Raw genomic sequence first — 16,140 nt, 5'->3', positions numbered from 1 at the left:
TAGGGCAATATTTAAAAATATGGAATCTGAGGGTGCAAAAAAAATCTAAATATTAAGAAAATCACCTTAGTCCTTAGTAATGCATATATAATTATACATTACTAATTATGTATATAATTAGTGTATATAATTATACACTAATTATACATTTCCCATTTATTTATAGTAGGAAATTTACAAAATATCTTTATGAAACATGATCTTTACTTAATATCCTAATGATTTTTGGCATAAAATACTTTTTTTTATTTAAATTTTGACCAATACAATGTTTTGTTGGCTATTGCCACAAATAAACCTGTGTTACTTATGGTTAGGTTTTGTGGTCCAGGGTCCGAAAGAAGAGAGCAAGCGAATAACAGTATCATTCAATAACTGTCTATTAAAATCGGTATTGGTATCAGCCCCATCTGTCTGTCTGTCAGTCTATGTCTGTATATATATATATATATATATATATATATATATATATATATATATATATATATATATATATATATATATAATAGATAGTCTCTTAAGTCTCAAATCAAGTCTCAGTGAAAACTGGAATTTTTGTAAAATATTAGAATCTAAAGTAACTGTTTACTATTTGAATCGATTTTCAAGTATATTTTATTCCTGTGACGTCAAAGCTGAATGTTCAGCATTATTACACCAGTCTTCAGTGTCACATAATCCTTCAGAAATTTGTGCTGCTAATATTTTTGTGGAAAACTTGCTAGTTTTCTTTCAGAATGAAGTTCAAAAGAACAGCATTTGCTTGAATTAGAAATCTTTTTTAACACTATAAATCCATTTATTGTTTCCTTGCTGAATAAAAGTATTAATTTCTGTATTTAAAAAATCTTACTGACCACAAACTAAATATTATTCATTTCCAGTGCAAAATACCTGGTTTCATTTCCCTTTATTCCCTTAATTTCATTTCAAAAACCTCTTTCCATGATCCTCAACCATTTTCTTACCATGACAGCTTTTCGTGTGACCTTAGTTGAATCTATATACTGTAGCACAGCCAAGTAGATGAACTTGTACTGGGCTTCGGTTTGCACCATGCCAGACCGCTGCTCTCGAACCATCTGAATACATTTTTGGATATCGATGTCACAGTCCAAACCTGAAACAGACAACATCTTTAGATTTTTTTTAATAATCATGACCATGTTCATAATAAAGTACCACCCTGAGGTGTCCATGTGAAATGTGGTTGCAACATCTAAAAATAAGCCTATTATAAGATTATAAGATTAAGTGTATTGATTTGTGTAAAAAAAAAAAAAAAACTGGACCACTGGATTATAATGCTTTAATCAATGTGAATGCACTGCATTAAACCTAAGTTGCGATAAAAATGATGATTAATAATGAGTCTCCTGCTGAGAGAGCTGACCTGTGATAAGATTATTATTTTTCATGCCCTGATCTAAAATGGCAACATTCATTATTGTTAAGAGACGAAGATGAATATTGAAACAATACTGACCCTGTCTCTAGAATGTTTTTGTGCTTATTTAAAGTTGTAAACCTCTCATTAAGAGCTGGAATTTATACAAAACTGCCCAGGATTTACATCTTAAATACACTAATTTCTCCACTGAGTTAAGAATTTATATATGAGCGCATTTGGCAGACGCTTATTCAAGGTATTCATTTAATAAGTTTATCCATTACCTGGGAATCAAACCCATGACCTTTTATGTGATGTTGCCATAGAAATATTACTGGGAAAATCCTTGAAGATTCACCCAGAAATGAAAATGTTGTCATCATTTACTAACCCTCAAGTTGTTCCGAACCTGAATGAGCTTCTTTCTTTTGTTTAAAGAAGATATTATGAAGAATGTTAGTAACCAAACAGTTGATGGGCCCCATTGACTATCATAGTAGAAAACAAATACTATGAAAGTCAATGGCTACCGTCAACTGTCTGGCTACCAACATTCTTTATAATCATCTTTTGTGTTCAACAGAAGAAAGACACTATATCCCTTTAAGTGCTTTTCTGAGGGTCAAAATAGCTAATATTTTGGTGACTGAACAAGCAACCTTCCGAATTCCAGCCTGCTGACTTTTAAAGCCTCACAAATAGCAGTTTTTACACAGTAAAATTCAGGTTCAAAAACCTCAAAAAAGGGTCCTCACCTTTAGCATCAATCGAATCTATAAGCATGTCGATTACCACAATGGTTCCCGTCCGTCCAATACCAGCACTGCCAAAACACATTGAGCAACAACACATTAAAACTATCTCTTCCAGCTTTTAGAGGTCATGAGACACTGAATATCCCATAGCACATTTTACTAAGAAGTAAACAAACTATTAATTTAAAGGTTTAGTGTGGGAAGTGAGAGATCATGAGAAGTTCAAGCATGTACTGTGATACTAGATGCTAAATGGTGTGACTATTGTTCAACTTTTCAGCATGTATTACATTTCATACCAAGAAATGACATGAAATGTAATACAATGTTCTCACTGTTATAAAATAAAAAAATAAAAGATATATATAAACTGCATATGCTAAAATTATCTTTTTAAAACAATTTGGAGTGACCAGTCCAAAACAAAAAGATGAATTATGTATTATCCCAGTGATGTTTTTTGTGAGTCACAAAATAAATTGCATTTAAACCAACCATTGAATGCTGTCCATAAAAAGTCAAGAATATTCAGATCTACTCTCTTATGGCCTGTTCACAACAAGGATGATACCTACATTGATAACGATAAGGATATATTTCTATAACTATATGAAAATGGCACAGAGGAACATTATTGTTGGAATCACTTTCAGAATGAATTCGTCCAGCTGATAAATGTTAAAATCCAACAACAGCCACTCAGAATCCACCTTAAAGAGCTTAAACATTTAAAGCAGCACACGACAACTCTAACGCACCCTTATAATAAACAGAAAAATATTGTGTATTGGTGAGAGCTAATACAGTTATTGTTATAGTTATCTTTATGATTATCGTTCTTGGTGTGACGGTTAAATGGGGTTCTAATATAGAACCCTAAGTTTCTTGAATACAAAGAACCCTTTATGCTAAAAAGGTTCAACATAAGAAGAATGCCTTAAATGCTTACATTACTTTCATGTTTAACATGTTAAATAAATGTTTAGGGACAAAGTATGTTTATGAGCTGTTTAATTATCAAAATGTAATCAAAATAAATGTAATTAATTAAAACTAAATCTATAAAATGCTCCAATGGTGAGAACCCCTATAGGGTTCTATATATGAAGTGCCTGACAAAATCATGTAAGGTTCTATGGATCATTTTCTTCTAAGAGTATATGTTTTATGGACATCTGAAATGGCATGACATCACTCTTGTGCTCATGAAGCCCCCAAGTGGAAGATGATGTTATTGTGAGTAAGCACCTGCAGTGAATGATCATGGGTCCAGATGAGGACAGTTCGTGCTGTTTGATGTTGACCTGCTCCAGAAAGCTAAGAACTCCACCGGGCTCTTGTGGCACGCCGTGATCCGGCCAGCTCAAATACTGGTAGTGCCAAATGGTCCGAGCTGGTTCATTCTAGAGTCAGAAAGGTAAAGGTAAAGGTAAAGGTAAAGGTAGAGGTAGAGGTAGAGGTAGAGAGAGAGAGAGAGAGAGAGAGAGAGAGAGAGAGAGAGAGAGAGAGAGAGAGAGACTACATGAAGGGACTTGTTTTTTACTTATTTTTAATTAAAATTATATTGCCAGCATAAAAAATGGACTTAAAATGTACATACATTCATTTTATTTTTAGGAATTCAAAAGTTTTTTTTGTTCTTGCATTTCTCAAGATCCTTAAGCTAAAGTCTTAAAGAGGTCTCATAATACACTTGTGTTTTTAATAATAGAAAAGCCACATTTTAAAGACAATGCTGTTGTTTTTTCCACACTGTTTTTATTATGAATGAATAATCTATTATTATTCATATACATATATAATACATATAGATATTTGTGTTGTTATTCGATGGCTCAGACAGGCCTTCTTTGACACCAAAGTCATTTCCTCTCTCAAGCACTAAAGACGTCGTTACAAAGCCCATCTAAAACAGTGGTTGTACAATCATTTCATGAAGCGACGAGAATAGTTTTTGTGTGCAAAAAAAACTTAAATATAGACATAGTGATGGCCCGATTTCAAAACACAGCTTCTAAAAGCCTCTGAGCTTAAAGGGTTACTTCAGCGATTAGCATATGGCTTTGTATCAGTAGAAACCCTGGAGAATATTCAAATTATTGTGCTTTCCCCCCTCATATCTCCCTGAGACAAGAGATTTATGCATTTTATTTCTGGAAAAATTCCTCCTATGATGCAAAATGACGATTTTTGCATCATAGGAGGAATGATTGCCCAGAGGCTAAAGACTACAGCCAGCAGAGGGAGCTATTTCCGCATGTTTTGAATCTGCGCATGGGGGATGGGGAGATAACACTCAGCTGGCAGGGAGAGCTCAGCTTGCAGACAGGATCATTTAAACGGAGCTATGGTGAGCAATGTAAGTCTTTTAACTTCTCAAATTAATTTCTATGAAAGTTAAGCTTGCAAAGGCATGAACTGAAACGCGTGCCAGACTGAACTCGCGTTGTGAATGTATGCCGCGAATGTAGTCGCGATTACCTCAGCTCTCATCACTCCTGCAGTTAGTGCTCAGTGCTGTGAGACTCGCGCGGTGACTCACTCATTATATTGAACAGACACGTTCAGTTTTTAATTGTAGTGTCTTCAACTCAGTCACAGTAATGAAGTTGTTGGCGTTGGGAATGGCCTCACAGGGCAGCGAAGCATTCTGGGAATTGTAGTCTTTCATCCCCATGGGACAAAAATACATTTTCTGTCTTTTCTCAGTCTAGAAGACACCAAATTCAAAAATAATTTCACATTTCTACTGCATTGATTACCCAGTTTAAATACAGATTCATCTTCCCAGCGCTGAAGTACCCCTTTAATGAATCAGTGTATCAACTCAGCGGTTCAGATTGCCAATGTCACGTGATTTCAGCAGTTTGGCAGTTTGACCTTGACACGTGATCCGAATCAATAAAGTTGAAATCGCCATCAATCGTTATTTTGTTTTGTTTTTTGCACACAAAAACAATTTCTGTCGTTTCAGAAATTTTTTGTAGTACCACTAAGATGGTGGTGAGATAGTGAGATAGTAAGATGGGCTTTGTAACAACGTCTTTAGTGTCTTTTTTGGGTCTTGAGAGAGGAAATGACATTGGTGTCAATGGAGGCCTGTCTGAGCCATCGGATTTCAACATAGATATCTTCAAATGTGTTACGAAGGCGAACAAAGCTCTTACGGGTGTCGAACGAATAATGACAGAATTTTAAACCTAAAGTGGTTTTACTTTTTGCCCTTTTGATTTAACCATAATGCACCTGTATTTGTTAATAACAGAACAAATACAGGTCATTTTAATGACTCAATGCTGTTTTCTTCATGCAGTTTTTTTATTATTGGAATCAAGGTGATGGTATGAAATGCAATGGAACAGAATGACATACAGGCACAGAACCTGGGCCACATGTTCGTACAGTGCTATTAAAAAGACTATTTTCTTACCCGATGCGGCGCTGTGAGCTCCATCACTCTGATCTTGTAATCAGAGGCATCCTTCTCACTCAGTAACGTCACTATATATTTGCCTACGTCCTTTGACTCTCCCTCAACAGTAGGCCAGTATGGCACACACTTATTCTGCAGAGGGTAACAAAAAATATAACTAGGTTGTTAGACCATGAAACGTTACATTTGAGTCAGGAGATTTTCTTTTCTCCTTTTTTTTAAAAGCAATGTTGTTTCATACAGAAAACTAAGCCAGAAGATATAACTGAATTGGATAAATTAGTAATTCTTAATGAATAAATCATTTTTCAAACTAATTATTTAACTTGATGAATGTCATACTAACCCGTCCTTTCTCAACCTCCCTTGTCGTCATGACAATTACCCGTGACTCTTCTTGCCACACCATTTGCCAAAAATCGCCTACAGTTGTTGCAAGGCAGCCTTGACAAGCAATGTAAACTTTCTGGTGATTAATATCCATTAATTTGTTCTGTGAACACAGACATACAGAAAGAGAGATAATGATGGAAAAGATAGAAAATGAAAACATTTTAAAGATTATGTTGTGATTTAGGTTATGGACGTACTACAACATAGTTGGCATTGATGTAATCAGATCCGACAACATTGGGATCAGCATTCTGCAGGCTAACCCTGGTGTCATCAACTAAAAAGAGAATAAATGAGAATATTTATTGTTTGTAAATAATGACAAGATGGCCAAAAACGTTGTGGACACCCCTTTAAAACGGTAAACATTTCACAACTAAACATATTTAATTTATACATTTTTAAAAGAAATACTGCAGTGTGATCGGATTCATTGCTCACAGGGAAGGATGTTCTTGTATCTGTTTTTGCTCTTGTTTTCTGGTCTCATTCCTTCATCTCTGCTCTTCGTTACCTTCGTTTCCAACTTCTGTAGCGCCTGTAAGAAGAAAAAGAGATTTATAGATCAAAAATAGCACAGACAGTAAAGGAAATTAAGACAGAAAGTACACGTGACCACATCCTGCTTGTTGAGAGTAGCTCTGAACAACCGTTTGGCTCCTGTGGTCTAACCTGACTACGACCAGAGATCATCTATATACGAACACACTAATTTTAGCAACAGTTGATCAAATTCTTTATGCCACCCTGTCACAAGTTTTATAAGTGTTATAAAAATGGCTGTAAAAATGCAAGAATTGTCTTTAATCATTGACTCATAACTCACATAGATGCTCCTGCTAAAACGAATGCCCTTTGGCTTCATGTCTTTTACGTAAAATGATTATAATTTTTGTTACTGTGTATTTAAAAGTAATAAATTAAAATAATCAGTTATCTCATAAGATCTGATTGCTTTGGCAGAACAAAGAGTTTGTCCAAAAGGCAAACATGGATTATGTTGAATGGGAAACAGATTCTCTGTTGTGGCCAGACTACAGGCTTCTGTTAGGTGTGAATGGAATAACACCAGCCCACAAACCCAAAAACTACCACAGAACTATTCAAAAGGTTCACTGAGTTTTTTTTAATTCCGTGGTAGGACTAATCTACAGTTATAATTATATTTTATTTTATTGTTATCTTTTATTGTCTTGTCTTCAACGAGCCCAAAAAAGCACATCACACCGCTCTTCATCTCTCTACATTGGCTACCACTCGCTGCCTGCATCAAACTTAAAGCTTTGACTCTTGTTTACGGATCCACCACAAACTCAGCACCCGCATACTTCGACTCGCTCCTCGAGTCTACACCCCCACCAGAAGCCTTCGCTCAACTAACGGTACCATCACAGAGAGGTATGAAATCCCTCTCCAGAACTTTTTCATTCACTGTTCCCGGTTGGTGGAACGATCTTCCGACCTCCATCCGCATGGCAGAATCACTCACTTCATTCAAAAGACAGGTAAAAACTCATCTATTCCATGACCACTTAATTTTATCATCATAAAAATGAAAAAATTATAACTCTTCTTCCTCTTTTCCCTCCCTATTCTCGATTTGCTACTCTGAGTAATATTCAAAACTTTGTATTTAGGGCACTTTTAGCGTTTCTTCGCCTCTTCATGACAGATCGCTTCCTGTACTCCTCAGTTGTAGGTCACTTTGGATAAAACGCATAAATGTAATAAATGTAAATGTCATTTTATTTTACTTTACTTTTTAATTTAATTTTACTTTATTATTTTTTGTACTTTACAAAACAATTTTATTTTATTTGCTTAATCTTACACTTTGGTGGGGTGCATTAAAAAAAAAAAAAAAAAAACTTCTCCTTGGCAAGTCCATACATTCGTTTGTCAAGACTGAAATCTTCAAAACTGTTTAAGATTACACATCAATGACTTCCTGTCAGCAATAAAATCTGATAAAAATATCTGTAAAATCTGTTTAGCTCAATTCTTTCTTAACGTATATTTCTCAGGCTGGTCCAGCTAATATGCAAGTGTGTTATAATATAAAAACATTTCTTTTAATTGAAAATAAGATAATTCAAATATTAAGCGTTAAGATTTCTCCATTTATGTTTGAGCAGCATTCCTGCACTATTTACAAAATACAGTTATTTTCCAAATGAATCCCACATCGAGCACATAAAAAGTAGTGATTCTAATGTATGAAGAACTTGTGATTCATCTACAGCAGCAGGAGATAAATAACCTTTAAACACGTCACTCACATCAAACTCTTCCCAGAACCCAGCTTTTATCTTTTTATCAGCCCCATCCATGTTCTCCCTCTCTGAGGTTTGGTCGAGCTGCTTTACTCTGCTCTCAATATCAGCTGCGTTCAACCTTGTGGAGTAATAAGGCTGGGGGAAAGAGGTGGGTAAATATCAAAACAAATGAAAACAACAAGAAGAGCAAGACGCACATCAAGACATCAGACAGAAAGAAGGAGAGAGACAGACAGAAAGGGTGAATATTAATCACAACATTAAAGGTGATTCCCACAGTTCTTCTGTAATGTGCCATTTTGTCACACTATAAAGTGCATCCCTCAGTATCACAGACATTTTCCAGTCGTATCTCTTTATTTCTGCAGAACAGATGCTCAACATTTAACCACTATAAAAGCAATAGCAGTTCACTATAGCAGCAACTTATGCATATGATCTCAAATAACAAAATCTGTTTTTCGTACAACATTTCATTTTCATTTTTAAAGGGGTTTTAAATCAAATCAGTTTAGACAAATATATCAAAATGTATAATTCAATGTAACCAACCCTAAATTCCCACAATGCTGCAGTTAATACCAGAAGCTGATTAGTTGCTAGCGCTTTTGTTGCTTGACATTTAGGAGATTTAACATGTTGAACCCCCACCCGATATAAATGTTCTTTACCTGTTTAAGGAAAACCATTGTCCCAGACAACTCCTCAATACCAATACGTTTGAAATGCTCCACAAGGTCTGTCAAATTGTCAAAAATCTCTTTACCACCAACTGTGTAGCGGTCATTCTGAAAATAAACATGCATAAGAAATTATTATTCAGTTACTTGGATTCCTACACAAGGGTAACATGAGGTTCAGTGGCACCTAAACTTGATGCCAAGGACCCCCAAATTATATTTATAATTAAAATATAAAGACAAGACATCTATGTATTTTTCACACATTAATAAAGTGTGAAACAAAAAACGTTATCATGAAATTATACAGGCAATATGCGGTCTACAAAATAAATAATTCGCTTTTATTTTTCCTTGTACTTTAGCCAAAACAAATTATTGAAAGATTAACTGGAAAACGGATGGATGGATGGATGCTTCTTACATAAATAAACTATGGTGTTTTGTGACATATCAGGACACAAATTTGTATAATGACATGGGTATGACATATAGGTATTACAGAAGAGGGTGACTTATGAGGACATTAACCCATGTCCCCACTTTTCAAAAGGCTCATAAATCATACACAATGAGTTTTTTTGAGAAAGTAAAAATGCAGAATGCGTCCTGTGATGGGTAGGGTAGTGTAGGGGGATAGAAAATATTGCTTGTATGTATTACATTATGCCTATGGAATGTCCCCACAATTCACAAAAAAAAACATGTGTTTGTTGTAATAAATTATCCAAATATGTTTTGTCTTAATTTTGCAAAGCATATGTTCTACACTTCCACTATTCTAAAAAATGCATACAGAATGGTCATTCAGATATTTCTTTTATTGTAGAACCTGTGAGAATGTTCTTTCGTTAAACCTTGAATACCATCACCAAAATGGCGCAACAGAAAGCTTTCTGTGTCTTTAAATCAGATTTAAAAAAACAGAAGCTGTCCACTGGCAAGGGCTTACAACTTCTTGGATAAACTAGGGTTAACATGGGCTTGTTTAAGACGTTTTAGGCCTTAACTGGATTGTTTGGTTCTCTGAGCTGCTTAGAACCGCCTTCACAGAACACTGTTTGTTCTGTTAATCAGCTCACAGGGCAACAATGCAACGATTGCATTTTGTGCGCTTTGAACCTCACTAACGCACATACACATACGCACATACCAGTGGAATAAATTAACAATCGACAGGCAGTGCGTTGACCTGATTTTCCCTTGGTCATAATCTTCTACCATTCATTTATACAGCACAACAATAGTGCTTATTATAGAGCCCCGAGTGGGGCATGACCACCCCCGCTACCATCCAACGTGCTCATGACTCAAAGTCCAGTCGCGTTTTTCAGGTAAGTGCACGTGTGTATTGATCATGGCATTGATGTCATACTGTGTGTACATTTTTTTTCAAAATGCTATACTGTGTGTATGTTTAGGTATGTCAAACATGTTTATGCATATTTAAGTCAAGCTTTGTGAATGTGTTCAAATGTCATACTGTGAGTATATATTTTGTATTATGCAAGTAAAACTTTTTTAGTAGTCTTATTTGCTGAATTTATGAAAATATTAATTCCACTCAAACATCATGTTGGTGATCAAGATGCTAAGACCTATACAAATGTACATAATGTTTGCTAAATATTTTAGGGGTTTACCATCTAAATGAACCATGTATGTATGTATGTATGTATGTATGTATGTATATATGTATGTATGTATGTATGTATGTATATATGTATGTATGTATGTATGTATGTATGTATGCAGTGTCCTCCGAAGGATGTGTTTTAAACAATATCTGTTAAAATTATTTGGTGATGGCTTTCCATTGAAAAGGGTAAAAAAGAATTCATGACAGAAAATACTTGAGCTATTTATAAATGAGCTATTTGTATTGTAATTAGCATTTAATCAGTTATTGCTCATCTTCAATAATATTAGCAAATGAATGCATTTGCACCAAGAAATAGTCCAAAAGCCCACTTTGAAACCTTTTCTTGGGCTTATGAAGCTTATGAAGTAACATACTGTACGTTCACATTCAGACACTTGTTGTTAAGATTAATGCAGAACACTGACCTCTTTTGACTACAATCATACATGTCTAAGCACATGCACTTACGTTGCACATGATCTTGATGTGGGAGACCCTCCTCCCAGCACTGGTCATTTCATCGGTGAGCGCAGACAGAACAAAGTCTCCTGGTTTAGAGAGCGACTCCCTCACCAGAAATGTCCCCGGCTCATCACGCTCACGGAGCAGCTTCTCAGCGTTTGGACCGGACAGGTGTCCATGGTACCATCTGAACATAAATGCAAAAGGGAAAAGGTCAAATGTAGATCACTGTACTTGTTGGTATCAGATATTAGATGTTCTTATAATAGAACATTTTAATAGTAAAACACTTCCTGCAAATGTAATTCAAAGAAATTCACACCTCTGACGCAAACAAACCAGTCAAGGTATTTACAGGATGATAGTGCCTAAAAATAAAATAAAAACTAGGGCCAAAGCAGTTGCACCACAAACCACTGACATAAACACAAAAACACAAGGTTGTCATGTATGTATTTATTAGCGCTTCTAGAGCATGACGCAAACGTATGGTGGTCCTTATGCTCTAGCATACTAAAATGTGAACTAACAATTGGACTCAGTTCTCAATTTCTACATCTCAGCTTCCTGTACTGCGGTCGGAAAATTTTCTGATGACAAGATTTCTTGACTCGAGACTTTGGTGTATTTTTAGCTTGTCCTTCCTTCTCTGTTCTCTTGTGAAAAAAAAAACACTTGCTAAATCGCCCTACTGGGTGTTCTTCCATGATTGCTCTCTGTCAACTGGTGTTGTAATTTGTATGATTTTGATACCTCTGTATAAAAAAAATTGTATTATATTCTTAAATAAAAAGATATTCATGATAAACTTGTACACTAATAAATACAAGCAATTGGCAAATATAATTGTTTATATATATATATATATATATATATATATATATATATATATATATATATATATATATATATATATATATATATATATATATATATATATATATATATATATATATATATATATATATATATATATATATACTGTTTATATAATAAAAAATAATTTTATATACATATTTAATAGTTTATTATGTACTATATATATATATATATATATATATATATATATATATATATATATATATATATATATATATATATATAAATATAAAAATAAAATAAAAATTATATATATAAAGAATTCATATTTTTTGTTGGCTGCTTCTTGTTAATGTGTTAATTCTTAATTCTTAAGTTCTATGTCTTTGCTAAAATTATCCATAAGGCTAAAAGTTAAGCCTAAGAGTCACTGGACATATTTCAACAAGACATTTGTCTTACTATCAAGCATAGCGTCAGTTCTGGCAGGTCATGTTAGTCAAACTCAAATCAGCTGGCTGTCAGCTGATCACGTCTACCTAATACGATGTCTATCACCGATAAAAGCAACTTCAGTATGTTTAGCAGCCATCGCATTTCTCCTGAACTAATTACCCTCTTCTATCCCCAGCTCCTCCTCTCATCCAGTCAGAATTTGGTATTCTAATTCCCCTTGAATCGGACTAAAATTCTGAATTATGTTGTACATTTAATATGAACATTAATGACATCTACAATACATTATGTTGGTTCTGTTCTGTTTACCCTATGGTGGTTATTGCTGCTCTGCTCCATTCTAGGCTGCATGAATGCGCAGGTAGTTCTTGCCCAGAACGGAACCATACCGCCAATCCAAAATATATGCTAATAGTAAATCAAATTTGACGATAGTGTTCTAGACAGAAATTAAGACACTATGTCATACTTTGTACGTCATAGTGTCTTAGTCATACTAAAGGACTTTGTGTTTATAATTAGCAATAATATTTTCAGTGCATCTCAATTATAAATCTCTTTTATGTTTTCAATTTGAGACTAGACAAGCTCCATGCATTATCAATACAACTCTCATTACGCATTTCACACCCACATGTAATCAGATATGGCAACGTATGCATATTTGGCTAGCTGTCCGAGGGGAGAGCTTCCAGTTCGTAATTTGGCCTGCCATCCCTAACTGGGACAAAAACCAGCCAAGAGTAAGGTGTTGGGGTGGCCGAGGGATGCAGCAAATATGTCATGGGACAGAGGTGAGTTATGGCTATATCTATACTATGGAGCTAGATATATGACAAAATTATCTGAATTTGAATTGTATAAATCTGAATTATTGACAAGTGTAATCTAACAAAGTTAAATATTATGTTGAAATTTGCATATTTCTGAATTTGAATTTTTAAATGTTGAATATAGAACATTTGAAACTGAATACATCTGAAATGCTTTTATGTTGAAATTGTATAGTTGGGTATTTTCAAACAGAAGATATTTTGTTCTGAATTAATAGACTGGAAAAATTCAGATTTTGAAAATACAGATTCAAGATTTCAGATGAAGAAGAAATTCAGAACATCAAATTCTATATTCTAAAATTCAAACCGCAGAAATTCAGATCTTACAGAAAGTATAGGCCAGAGGTCATCAGTAAAGGATGTCAGAAAAGTTGAACGCAGCACGGTCCGTGTATCATCTGATCGTTTAATCTCCCACGGAAAAAGAGATTTCGGCTAGAGTTCTCATTTTTTTGTGCGTGGTTTACAAATCATTGATTAGTGAAGAAAATCTTAGCATTTGACGTCATCTGTCATACTCCAGGGCTAAATCCAAAATTGCCCCCTAAACACTCATTCACTATTCCCTACTTTAGCCCACTAATAGTTTACCGTTAACTTGAACGAGTGAATGAAAACGAGTGCGTGAAGTTGGACAGCCGTTGAGTGTAGCCTACATCGGCTGTAGAGCTACACTCGTTATTGCGTTGTGGGGATGAATGAGTGCACTCGAACATGTCCACTATGGTTTTGGACAATGGCGGTCCCCTTTAATAATGCCCTATTTGAGAGTATAGGGGGTGATCTCGGATTCAGCCCAGGTCTGTTCAACAAAATAAGAGTCTTATAGCAGTAGTAGGCTACCGCTTCTTAAACTGTACAGGACAGGTGCTAGATCGGGCCTTCTTCTGTGCAACTTAACGCGTTTCACAGAAAAAAATGTGTATCCGATATATGAAATATTAATCAGCACCCAGACTGTTTTATTTAATTGTGCGGAGAAAAATCCGCACAATTTGTGTGGTGAGGCTGCGCTGGACAGCGAAGAGCAGGCTAAAGCACAGACCAATGTTCAGTTCCACTTCAGAATAATAGGACTATTACTAAATTAGGAAATATTAATCAGAAGATCACAAGCGTGACCGTTTGTCTGACAGGACCATATGTAACTGCCTTTATGACGAAGCTCATGGGCTTGGACACAGAGCAGCTCAACTGTCCTGTATGCAACATTTTACTATCCATAAAAAAGGACTGGAACAGTAAAATGTTTGGTCAGCAACAATTTTAACATCATAAAACTTCAAATCTTGGATGAATATGAATTTATATATATATATCTCAGAGACCATGGGCGTAGATTATGCTGGGGACGGGGGGGACGTGTCCGCCTCACTTTTAATAAAATGTATTTTCGTCCCCCGCACTTTTACTGGGTCTCACCGATCCTAGTCGACCCGCTCTGAGCGGGATTCGAACCGATGTTACCTGCGTGGGGGCGGGCAAGTTAACAGGGATGCTTAAAGACAGCCTTCTCTAATCTTGGTTGACAGAGCGCTTTTTGAGGACACGGGAAAGTTTATTTACATAGAAACCAATGTGAATACATTAAGATTTAAAATCAGAGACAAAAAATAATCTGTGCATGACCTGCTGTCATTTTATTCGCATCTCACAGAAAGTCCAAAAGTGGATTCGTAGAAGTAATACCCTGTCACGCTGAAGCTGCAGCTGAAGGAAAACAATCGTTATGAGTGATGAAACGTGACGACGACAATCAGACGATTGCGACAATATATGCTTTATGTGTGTTTTTCAAGTCATCTCAATGTAGCCTATTTATTGACAATAAAGTATATCATATGAATAATGCAGCTTTTTTAATGTTTAGTATCTTCTGCTCACCAAGGCTGCATTTATTTAATCAAAAATAGTTAAAACAGTAATATTGTGAAATATTATTACAGATTAAAACAGCTTTTTTCCTATGTGATCAAAGCTGAATTTATCATCGTCACATGATCCTTCACTAAATAAAGTAACCAAACCAAACCAAACCAAAACTAATTCTCATATGATGATTTTATAATCAAGAAACATTTATGATTATTATCTGTGTTGAAAGCAGTTGTGCTGCTTTAAAATGTTGTGGAAACCATGATTCATTTTATTTTTCAGGATTCTTTGATGAATAGAAAGTTCAATGGACAGCATTTATTTGCATTTATTAAATAAATTATCTTTTGTAATATTAACAATATCACTTGTGATCAATTAAATGCATGTCTGATCAACAAAAGTATTAATTTTTCTCTTTTTTAATTTTACCACAAATGTTTAGATGGTTTCCACAAAATTTAAGCATCACCATGAGCAGCACAACTGATAATAATCATAAATGTTTGTTGATCATCTAATCCTCATATGAGAATGATCAGTGAAGGATCATGTGACACTGAAGACTGGAGTAATGATGATAAATTCAGCTTTGACCACAGGAATAAATTGCATTTTACTATATATTCACATAGAGAACAGCTGGTTTACATCAGAATTTTATTTTTATTATTTTACATTGCATAAAATCTATGGAGACTTAATGCACAAGTGTCTGTAGTATATAAACCAATCATGAAATTGGCATAAACAATAGGAGAATAAAATTATAGATATTAGTGGTTATTGTTCAGCAGTGTATTTGATATCTTACCAAATTAAAAGCAAGAGATGCGATAAATTATATCGGTCCCAAAAAAAAAAAAATGGTATTACGAAATTTCTGTCCCCCTCACTTCTGAAAAGATGGCTACGCCCCTGTCAGAGACAGATGCAGCTGTAACCTGAATGTTTTATTTGTGTAGCCTATATTTAGCCAAACTTTTTTTAGTCAAACTTTTTTTAGTTGTTTGCATTAATGCAAGGCTGTTGAAGGAGATGAAAGGAAATGAAATGATCAGATGGTGCTTCGTTTGACTTTTCTGTTATCCTTTACTCTTCCCTGATGATGACCTCTGGCCTA

At 34.8% G+C, this 16,140-nt stretch overlaps 1 protein-coding gene across 3 annotated transcripts in view; it reads right to left on the bottom strand.

The window, feature by feature from the left end:
* Positions 1-16,140, bottom strand: part of ptpn6 (protein tyrosine phosphatase non-receptor type 6) — a 30,117-nt gene that overhangs the window by 3,448 nt on the left and 10,529 nt on the right. For all 3 annotated transcript variants that reach the window (XM_067448440.1, XM_067448439.1, XM_067448438.1), the window contains 10 exons: positions 11,038-11,218; positions 8,919-9,035; positions 8,251-8,382; positions 6,413-6,509; positions 6,169-6,248; positions 5,925-6,071; positions 5,576-5,710; positions 3,394-3,548; positions 2,146-2,213; positions 969-1,120 (listed from right to left, as the gene is read on the bottom strand). In XM_067448440.1, the coding sequence (XP_067304541.1) occupies positions 969-1,120; positions 2,146-2,213; positions 3,394-3,548; positions 5,576-5,710; positions 5,925-6,071; positions 6,169-6,248; positions 6,413-6,509; positions 8,251-8,382; positions 8,919-9,035; positions 11,038-11,218 (1,264 nt within the window). The remainder of the gene's footprint in view (positions 1-968; positions 1,121-2,145; positions 2,214-3,393; positions 3,549-5,575; positions 5,711-5,924; positions 6,072-6,168; positions 6,249-6,412; positions 6,510-8,250; positions 8,383-8,918; positions 9,036-11,037; positions 11,219-16,140) is intronic.

This window comes from Pseudorasbora parva, chromosome 7 (genome assembly GCF_024679245.1).
Source record: "Pseudorasbora parva isolate DD20220531a chromosome 7, ASM2467924v1, whole genome shotgun sequence".
Taxonomy (NCBI): domain Eukaryota; kingdom Metazoa; phylum Chordata; class Actinopteri; order Cypriniformes; family Gobionidae; genus Pseudorasbora; species Pseudorasbora parva.
The sequence above is the reverse complement of the archived record's forward strand: the minus strand, read 5'-3'. Positions and strand labels throughout refer to the sequence as shown.